The 10,337-nt window shown below is 42.9% G+C and overlaps 1 protein-coding gene and 1 non-coding gene across 3 annotated transcripts; both read right to left on the bottom strand.

The window, feature by feature from the left end:
• Positions 1-4,586: 4,586 nt before the first annotated feature.
• Positions 4,587-10,301, bottom strand: trappc6bl (trafficking protein particle complex subunit 6B, like). 2 transcript variants are annotated; one of them, XM_028962094.1, is made up of 7 exons: positions 10,145-10,301; positions 9,922-10,066; positions 9,671-9,738; positions 9,468-9,585; positions 8,314-8,397; positions 8,098-8,191; positions 4,587-6,194 (listed from the first exon to the last, which is right to left on the bottom strand). In XM_028962094.1, exons 2-7 carry the CDS (start codon positions 10,006-10,008, stop codon positions 6,163-6,165), a joined length of 483 nt encoding a protein of 160 aa, XP_028817927.1. In that variant the 5' UTR covers positions 10,009-10,066; positions 10,145-10,301; the 3' UTR covers positions 4,587-6,162. The 2 variants fall into 2 exon arrangements, with proteins under 2 accessions (XP_028817927.1, XP_028817924.1); XM_028962091.1 differs by having other exon boundaries at positions 9,922-10,032.
• LOC114769798 (U6 spliceosomal RNA) lies at positions 9,211-9,317 on the bottom strand. The gene has a single exon (XR_003743258.1). It is a non-coding gene; the product is annotated as a U6 spliceosomal RNA (small nuclear RNA).
• Positions 10,302-10,337: the final 36 nt, after the last annotated feature.

Genomic DNA, 10,337 nt, shown 5'->3' with positions numbered 1-10,337 from the left:
TGTGAGCTGTCAATCAAAAGCCTCGTCCCATTTTAAAATCTGTTTATGAAAAAAAACCTCATGACCAGGGCTCTGGGCCCAGCAAGAGTATTTTCAACTGAGTGCTGCATGGCAAGGCTTTGCCCCCTGTGCGCCAACCTCAGTCCTGAGTTATGAGCTGCCCACCGCTTTCAGGCGGCAATCTCGCCTTCTACTTTAACCAAGAACGAGCGTGTTGATTGATGACAGCCGTCTTCGGCACAATCTAATTTATCATGGCGGCGATCAGCTGAGTTGCACTCAGCCTCCTATTTTGCAGAGACGTTATGCTAAACGGCACCCCGCAGTCAGGCCTCTCTGAAGCTTTGTTAACTCCCTGGCTCTCAGCTATTTCTTCTGTAATAATGAAAAACACGGCCACGCTGACCCATCAGTCAGAGTTTCCAGCAAAGCCTTTAATAACCTGCTGCTGCTTAAGTATTTAGCACTTTGGTGCCTGATGTACCTTCCAAAATGCAAAGAAGTTGAACCAAAGCATCAGGGGTATCATTTGGAAACATCCCACTAATTAAAATGTACTTGGAACAATTGGGTTATTTTAATATTTTTAAAAAAGCCTGTCATTGTAATTAAATTAGAAAAAAATGAAAGTACAATATGAGCTGACCTTTGGATATCGGCTTTGGCCTATTTCACACTCGCTGTGTAAAAAACTTTCCAGGACCAACACCACATGAGATGCCTTCACCATATTATTATAAATGAACGCAATCGGTGTTTTATTAATGCAATTGTCTTGCAATATAAAACAATTATAAAGAGAACCAAGTTTAACAAAATATTTTGCTATCAGCATCGTGGCAAAAGAGCTGAACCCGCTGGTAAGGTCTTTTGGTGAATTTCCAGTTTGCCCAACCATTGAACCTTTTACTAGCGGTCAACCTGGGCAAATATGCACAATTCGATCCCCCATACACTGGGAGCTGCCGTTGCTCGGGCTCGCCCAACAATCACACTTGCGTCACACCCAGTCACACCTTTGACCCTAACACACTTTGGCTAGACGTGTTTGGCTCAGTGATAAAGCCTCCTTTGACCGCTGAACCTTTACGCGAAAAAAGTAAAAAGAAAAAGCAACGAAAAAGAGGAAAAAGGAGGAGAAAATGTCCGCCCCAACCCCCACCTACATAATGAGCTCTAAAGCCTTGGCTGTCAGGTAACCTGCGCCCCCTCCCATCCCAACTTCCGTATTTGGCCCATACCCTTCTGAGAACCCCCCCCCCACACTTTTAATCAAGAGGGGGGCCTTACGAGGGGAAGTGATTAGGCACAGGGCTTCAGGTTCTCTTCTTTTTTTTTTTTCTTCTTCCTCCCCCTCCATCTTAATCCTTTCACTAAACGAACAGAGAGAAAGAAGGGAAAAAAAGGGCTGCACAGATGTCTCCGCATTGTGGACCAATTTCCCCTTCCTTCGGCCACAAAGAAACTGTCATATTTAGCTTTCGGGGTGGAATTAAACCAGGCAAATTGAAAGTTCTTGTTACTTTTCTTGCAAGCTCAGGCCGCGCCCTGCCCTCCCGCCAGACGTACGACAGTCTCTCCCAACGCGAAAAACCCCCCCCCAAAAAAACAATGGGAGGAAAGTTGCTTCACCTCCACCCGCCACGTATTTCAAAGAGTTTATGGAAAATGTCAAAGCGGGGGCCGAGGCGACAGAATCCCGCAATCGCAACAGGACAACGTCGTTAAGACGTCCGGGCCCGTAAATCTGCCCGTTGGCTGCGGCCGCCGGTGAGAAAGGGAAATACCTGCTTGAGGAAGGACTGTAAATTTCACACGTATGAGCGTGTTGGCTTTTGACGCCCGGCTGGCTGCAGAGGTAAATCTGTAGGGCAAGGGTTCGGTGGGAAACGGTCAGGAAAACACGGCCGGGGTTCGGGCTCGGCCGCAGTTTACTTGCCCCTTTCTGGACGCCCGATATTTATTTTTCATAGTTTTCGGTGTTTTTTCAGGAGACACAACGCCCGACTGAAAGCTTCGCCTCGCACTGGGAACCTGGGGAACGTCTGGTCAGGCAGCAGCAGTAAAGCCTCGACACCATCAGGCCCTGTCGTGGTGGAACGCACACACACACACACACACACACACCCTCAAACAACCCCAGGGAGCTGCTTGATCATTCAGGCGAGATGTCTGATAGCGACGTGACAGCGTGCTTTGCCGCGAGAGGCCAGCTCTTTTGAGGGGGACCTTCGTCTTCGTCGCGGTGGATGACTGCGGTAATTGTCGCTTTCGGAAAAATAAAAGTCCCCCCCCCCCCTGTTTGTGGTGGCAGCCTTGCGTGTTTGTGCGAGTTAACAGAATAGCACAAATTGGTGTGATGTGCCAAATTCGCAGAAAGATGCGAGCGGCTGGGTGTGGTGAGTAAACACCAAGACCTTTGAGCGGCTCATTTGAAAACTTTGGCTAACTCGCCGTCCTGATTGTCGGAGGATTATTTTGGAAATTCATCCAAAATCTCAGATTTTTTTTTCTTTTTGTGAAAGTGACACATAAGGCTCAGAATAAAACTACTTTGGTTGGTTTCCATCCGTTGCTTGTAGGCCGTTACACTAAAGGGACACGGGCCATCCAGGAGGACAATGACCTAATTCACTGGATGGCGAACGGACGAGCATGAAAACGTCGATCATATGATACGGCCTCAGTCACCAGCAAATTAACAGACACGGGACACTTTGTAACACTGAAGCTATTCTAGTGCCTCTTGGTGGCCCAGCACACGGCTGAAACCCTTTTACACCTGGTTACTACACGTTCTGAGGAGAGCCGGAAGACCGACAAAGATATCGGTTCAAATAGTGAATATGAGCTCTGAAATGCACGTTCAAAACAACGGCCGGCGGATTTGTTTCTATTGTGTTTTTGAATTGTTGAGCCATATGGCTAAAATCGTATTTGGATGCAATCAAGATATGCCAATGCAAGTAATACTAACATCACGTCGATAGTGTCTGACTTGAGTCTTAACATGAGTGAATGATAAAGTGTTCAGTATAAACCTTCAGGACTGTTAGAAGGCATCCCTGTTGTCTAATTTAAGGTGGTGGACAGAAACCGAGAGTGCAAAGTGCTGCAATCACAGCAAATGCTCCCTGCTATGAAGAGACGTTTTGCCTTATATGCTTTTTTTTGGTTTGTTTATTACATAACTTTGTCATTTTTTTGACATATGTAAAAATGTAAGACTAACTAATGAGTAGGTACATCTAAATTTTGGAGAGACAGAATGCAGATCAACAGGTGACTTTTTACTAACTATCACTGCTTGGGCTTTTTATGAGAATATGGACTATGGAATATGAAGCTTGTTTTCATTTATTCTGTGGTTTGCTTGGAACCGCCCATGAGATTGTGTAACTAATAGCAAAACAAAAAAACACTACAAGGTTAGTTAGTTTCACCTAGCTAACTAAACAACAAAACACACTGCAATTGTAGTTAATTTCTCCAAAATCCCAACTATCTATAAAAAAAAAAAAAAAAAAAGGAAAAAAACTGTGAGCATAGTTTCTCCTAACTGCCAACTAACTAAAACACTGCAATGGTAATTCGTTTCTTCTAATTCCCAACTAACGTAAAACAAAACAAAAACACTGTGATGGTAGTTACTTCCTCCTAACTTTAAATTAGCTTAAAACAAAACAGTGTGACGGAAGGTAGTTTCTCCTGATTCCTAGTTAACTAAAAAAACAACACAAAAACACTGTAATGGTAGATAAGTTTCTCCTGGCTCCCAGCTAACTCAAAACAAAACACTGCAATGGTGATTGGTTTCTTCTAATTCCCAAAAAACCTAAAAAAAAAAACAATGTACATAGTTTCTCCTAACTCCCAACCCACTAACTCAAAACAAAAACACACTGTGAGGGTAGCTAGTTTCTCTTAAGTACCAACTTAATAACTAAAAGGAAAACACTGTGATGGGAGTTAGGAAAAACAAACTAGCAACTAACTAAAAACTAAACAAAAACACAGTGAGTGCAGTCAGTTTCTACTAATTCCCAACTAACTAAAAACAAAACACTGAGCAGGTAGTTAGTATCCTGTTATTCCCAACTAACTAAAAGCAAAACACTGTGAGGGTAGTTAGTATCTACTAACTCCCAACTAAAAACAAAACACTGTGAGGGTAGTTAGTTTCTTCTAACTCCTAACTAACTAAAAACAAACCACTGTGAGGGTAGTGAGGAGGAACCGTGTTTTTTTGTGTAACTATTTTTGACAGGCCATCAGTCTTGTTATTGTCAAGACCACAGGAGTTGTAAAAAATGGATTTATAACTCAAATGGATTTTACAAATGGCAAAAAAGTTATGTTTTTCTAGCAGGAATTACCTAAACTCATATTGGACAATCAGGTGGTTGACTTATCTTGAGGAATCCTGTTAGAACACCCACCCACATCTGCATCAAAAAACACAGACAAATTATCATCATGTTAATTAGAGCATTCTATTTTATTAATCCGGCATTCGCAACCCCTCCCAATGCACTACGTTTTAAAAATAAACCCCAGAATAAAATAAAAGTTGAGAAACACAACAATTTGTTTTCTGCATTTATTCAGAATTCAAGTCCAAAAAAAGTTAATTTGCACACTGATGACAGGTCCAAGAAAAGTTTACGTTTTGTCCATATCAAAAATGCATAGCTTAGAAATGGAAAATAAATTAAAATATAACTTCTACAAAGTAACAACGTACACAGTGCTTACAAGTACAACCTTCAGTGGGAGAGACAAGTAGTTAGTAAAGTACCACTGAACTTCTCCTGAGCTAATGGGTATTAATAGGAGGGCGAGGGGAAAAAAAATCTCAATGTAAGACTAATAAAAAAAATAAAAAAAAGATGTTGCTTGAATGCAAGAATGAGGATTTGTGTGCCTGTTTGATGTTGGTAAGGCTTCATTCTCAGGCGCCCGGCCCATTCCTGCACTTCTTTTATGGTTTTGCAAAGGAGAAATGAGACAGCTGGGGATCTGACCAACTGCATTTATTTACCTCCACAAAGGAGCACTGTGAATGGAAGCACTCTTGGCAGTCCTTTCCTACTTCTCCTTTTGTGCACCTTTGTTCAGTGCCTGGTACAGACGTGGACCGCTCATTTGTGTCCCCAGCCAGGACAGAAGTGTGGGTGAGAGGAATTGTGGCACACTACATGGCATTTGGGATTGAAAGTAATGCTTTACTGCTCAATAGCAATGGAACGTGTTTTTCTATTAAGGAGAAAAGAGCTTAACTGCGGTACATAAAATTACGCGCAAAGAGTAATAAAGGGATCAATATCCAACACCCACGTTGTACAGTATTCATATAAGAGAATCTATCACACACAACGACCAAATGTAACTACCCCACATTAACAGCATATTTTTGGCATGTACGCTCACACCATATAGTTAAATGTTGTCTGTTATGACATTTAGGCTGCTGTTATATCACACACATACACATGTAAGAAAACCTGAATATTTTTTTTTTTTTTTTTTTTTAATTGAGGTGAACTAATCAATTTGTTGACGAATAATTCTCACAAAAAAAAAAAAAAAAGTTTGCCTCAGGAAATTACTACATGGTAAGAAGCAGAGACTGCCCTCTTATGGTGAAGAAAGGAACTTTCCTCCAACATCACACCAGGTGTTAGAAAATCTTAAATATGAAATATAAGCAAAAATATGGCTTATATTTACAAATTGTTCATTTTGTTTTTAAACATGAATGTGGAGTTAAGCAGCATTTTTGGCCACTACATAACCCTGGCAATAGTTTTTTTGGAGAAAATGTGCCAATAAAGCACACAAATATGTCTTGTATGTATTGTTATCCTGAAGAGCAAAAAAGGTGACGAGGATAACAATAATGCCACTACTGACAAAAACAGGAGTGGATAGCCACTGTCTATTTGGCAACAATTGAAAAGATTTTACAGCATATTTTCATTAGATTAAATACAGTGGCTTCATTAAATATATATAGTGGACAATTTAAAGGTTCCATGCAATTTGCATTGGAGCATGAAAAATACATGTAAATACAAGTAAACCAGCATTTTCTGTAAACATTCAGGTGCTTTGTGGTGACATTCATTTTACTTGAGTTGGTGGAGGTGACAAAGGTTGATTCTAGTTCTTCTGAATCACAACTTGAAATTTACCTAGAAAAACAAAACATAACATGGAATTAAACATTCAGGTTAATGTGCATCTCTGCATGTTAACAATGTTCTAATTTCACTATACAGAACCGTAGTGTAAAATGAACATAATCATGTGTGGTGCTATATAAGTTATACAGGGAGTGCAGAATTATTAGGCAAGTTGTAGTTTTGAGGAATAATTTTATTATTGAACAACAACCATGTTCTCAATGAACCCAAAAAACTCATTAATATCAAAGCTGAATGTTTTTGGAAGTAGTTTTTAGTTTGTTTTTATTTTTAGCTATTTTAGGGGGATATCTGTGTGTGCAGGTGACTATTACTGTGCATAATTATTAGGCAACTTAACAAAAAACAAATATATACCCATTTCAATTATTTATTTTTACCAGTGAAACCAATATAACATCTCCACATTCACAAATATACATTTCTGACATTCAAAAACAAAACAAAAACAAATCAGCGACCAATATAGCCACCTTTCTTTGCAAGGACACTCAAAAGTCTGCCATCCATGGATTCTGTCAGTGTTTTGATCTGTTCACCATCAACATTGCGTGCAGCAGCAACCACAGCCTCCCAGACACTGTTCAGAGAGGTGTACTGTTTTCCCTCCTTGTAAATCTCACATTTGATGATGGACCACAGGTTCTCAAAGGGGTTCAGATCAGGTGAACAAGGAGGCCATGTCATTAGTTTTTCTTCTTTTATACCCTTTCTTTCCAGCCACACTGTGGAGTACTTGGACGCGTGTGATGGAGCATTGTCCTGAATGAAAATCATGTTTTTCTTGAAGAATGCAGACTACTTCCTGTACCACTGCTTGAAGAAGGTGTCTTCCAGAAACTGGCAGTAGGACTGGGAGTTGAGCTTGACTCCATCCTCAACCCGAAAAGGCCCCACAAGCTCATCTTTGATGATACCAGCCCAAACCAGTACTCCACCTCCACCTTGCTGGTGTCTGAGTCGGACTGGAGCTCTGCCCTTTACCAATCCAGCCACGGGCCCATCCATCTGGCCCATCAAGACTCACTCTCATTTCATCAGTCCATAAAACCTTAGAAAATCAGTCTTGAGATATTTCTTGGCCCAGTCTTGACGTTTCAGCTTGTGTGTCATGTTCAGTGGTGGTCGTCTTTCAGCCTTTCTTACCTTGGCCATGTCTCTGAGTATTGCACACCTTGTGCTTTTTGGCACTCCAGTGAAATATGGCCAAACTGGTGGCAAATGGCATCTTGGCAGCTGCACACTTGACTTTTCTCAGTTCATGGGCAGTTATTTTGTGCCTTGGTTTTTCCACAAGCTTCTTGCAACCCTGTTGACTTTTTTTAATGAAACGCTTGATTGTTCGATGATCACGCTTCAATTTTAAGAGTGCTGCATCCCTCTGCAAGATATCTCACTATTTTTGACTTTTCTGAGCCTGTCAAGTCCTTCTTTTGACCCATTTTGCCAAAGGAAAGGAAGTTGCCTACTAATTATGCACACCTGATATAGGGTGTTGATGTCATGAGACCACACCCCTTCTCATTACAGAGATGTACATCACCTAATATGCTTAATTGGTAGTAGGCTTTCGAGCCTATACAGCTTGGAGTAAGACAACATGCATGAAGAGGATGATGTGGACAAAATACTCATTTGCCTAATAAATGTATATAATGGGGCAGTGGTGGCCTAGCGGTTAATGAAGTAGCCCCCCCTTAATATGAAGGTTTCCGGTTCAAATCCCGATCCGCCAAGGTGCCACTGAGCAAAGCATCCGTCCCGGGGAGCAGTGTGTTGGGACGGCGCTTTGCTCAGTGGCATCTTGGCAGATCGGGATTCGAACCGGAAACCTTCTGATTAACCGCTAGGCCACCAATGCCCCACCATCGCCCCTGTCAGACACACTTACATGCAGGCATCAAGGACACCTCTGCAGTCACCACACTTTCCAGGCCCAGGTTCGAGAGAGCACCTCTCAACAAGCCACAGGAGAAAGCCAGAAACTGCAGAAGAGAACACAGAACATTCATGCTTATTGAAATAAAAAAAAATAAAAAAACAATACTTCTGCCGAGACATTTGCAACACATACATTATGGCCAAAGGAAATATTTAAATCTCATACTTTAGGGGCTTCTTCCAAGTACTGCTTCCCACTGGATATCTGTGTCAGGAGTGCAAATTTATTGTCTTGCAAGACATAGGTGCCCTGTGTTAAGATAAAGTTAAATTAAATAAAGTTATGCAAATCGCAACAAGCATTTTACGTCATTGAGGCATTTATCCCCCATCATGAAAATGTCACATTATGAGTTCCCCTAGCCTGTCTGTGCTCCTGCAGTGTCCAGAAATGGTAATAGGTGTAAAGAGTGTTTTGGTCATTCTGCCTCGCCATTCAAAGAGCGGCAGCTCAGATGGAATTTGATGTCATCATAAGGGGAAAGGTTACCTCCCCTTTCTTATGCTTTCTCCGCCCAGAGAATTTCCCACCCCTCCCCTAAAACATTATCTCCACCTACTGTCATGGCTTCCAAATGTGCAAAGCATTGTAGTTGCTCGGTGATTGGACGTAAAAATGAGCACAAATGTATTTTTTAGTTCAGTCATGCGAGAATCTGAAGAACCGGTGGGTTCATTTTATTTTTTTCTGGAAAAACAACAGCGTGACTATGTCTGTGCCAGACAGTGTTCCTGGTGAACGGTGTTAATGACGTCATTTTCGCGAACGCCCGCTCAACGTCTATCGACCGCTCTCCCCCTCATTAGCATTTAAAGCTACAGACATTGAAAGAAAGTGAAGTGATTGTCACTTGTGATACACAGCAGCACAGTGCACACAGTGAAATTTGTCCTCTGCATTTAACCCATCACCCTGAGTGAGCAGTGGGCAGCCATGACAAGTGCCCGGGGAGCAGTGTGGGGACGGTGCTTTGCTCAGTGGCACCTTTGGCGGATCGGGAATCGAACCGGCAACCTTCTGATTACGGGGCCACTTCCTTAACCGCTAGGCCACCACTGCCCCAAAAATATGGAACGCTTCACGAATTTGCGTGTCATCCTTGCGCAGGGGCCATGCTAATCTTCTCTGTATCGTTCCAATTTTAGTATATGTGCTGCCGAAGCAAGCACATTGTGGGACTGGATCAACCATGGCTGAATTTTGGAAAGAGGCTTCAGTATTAGGGGACCACCAAGAACAATATAAAAGCAAAAAAAAAAAACGTAAAAAGTTTTTAAAAAATTTAAAAGTTCATGTCAGGGGACCTTTAATGCACAAACCTGATGATTAGTCCTCAGATTGTCAATTTGCTTTCTGAAGACGTTAGTCCAAAAATCTTTACAGACGAACTTCATGATGTCCAGGTCATCTTTAAAACTTGGGGAGTCTTTTGTAAACCTAGACAAATAAAAAAAGAATGACATGAACATAAGTGTCTGTCCCTACGGGCTTTACATCGAAGCTCCAGGAGTCGGCACCGTACTTTTCTATGAGGCCTTGTCCCACCCTGAAGCCCATACCCTCCAGCGCCGAAAGGGACGAGCTCCTCTCCTGAAAAACGAAATGGCACATTTACAGCATTTACCAGACGCCTCTCTCCAGAGCGACTAACAGTCAGTAGTTACAGGGACAGTCCCCCCCTGGAGACACTCAGGGTTAAGTGTCTTGCTCAGGGACACATTGGTAGGAAGTGGGGTTTGAACCTGGGTCTTCTGGTTCATACTCGTCCCTCACCTTCTCGGTGTCTCCCCTCTGCGCCTGCTCCTTGTAGACGTGGGCCACGATCTCCGTGTGGAGGAATTCGAAAAGCGCGTCGGCCATGCCTGAAGCGACGGCCGCTTACATCTGGATACACAAAAGCACAAGATGTCGGCGCCGCCTGCCCACGGATCGCCTCGTTAATCGGGCGCAGCTAAAACTCTGTTCCAGGACGCCAGCAAGAGGACCGGGTACTCACTTGGTTTCGGTGCGTCCGCGGTTTAAATGTCGGCGACGCGTCCAGACCCTTCTCGCCCTGTCAGCGTCTGCGTCCTCCTGCGCGTTTCACCGTCGCTTCCGTCGCCGAGCTCGTCCGCGTCGCCATCTGGTGTTCGGGGGGAACGGCGCCCTGCTCTACATGCGGAGAGCCCGGCTTGGGCAGGAAAGCCGAC

The sequence above is a fragment of the Denticeps clupeoides genome, chromosome 19 (genome assembly GCF_900700375.1).
Source record: "Denticeps clupeoides chromosome 19, fDenClu1.1, whole genome shotgun sequence".
NCBI lineage: Eukaryota > Metazoa > Chordata > Actinopteri > Clupeiformes > Denticipitidae > Denticeps > Denticeps clupeoides.
The sequence above is the reverse complement of the archived record's forward strand: the minus strand, read 5'-3'. Positions and strand labels throughout refer to the sequence as shown.

Excerpts from the sequence above, each read along its gene's own strand:
- trappc6bl (XM_028962094.1), bottom strand. The coding sequence starts at position 10,008 with ATGGCCGACGCGCTTTTCGAATTCCTCCACACGGAGATCGTGGCCCAC. Across the intron at positions 9,586-9,670 it reads GGACAAGGCCTCATAGAAAA|GTTTACAAAAGACTCCCCAA; the intron begins GTACGGTGCCGA and ends TTATTTGTCTAG. Across the intron at positions 8,192-8,313 it reads ACTTGGAAGAAGCCCCTAAA|TTTCTGGCTTTCTCCTGTGG; the intron begins GTATGAGATTTA and ends TCTCTTCTGCAG.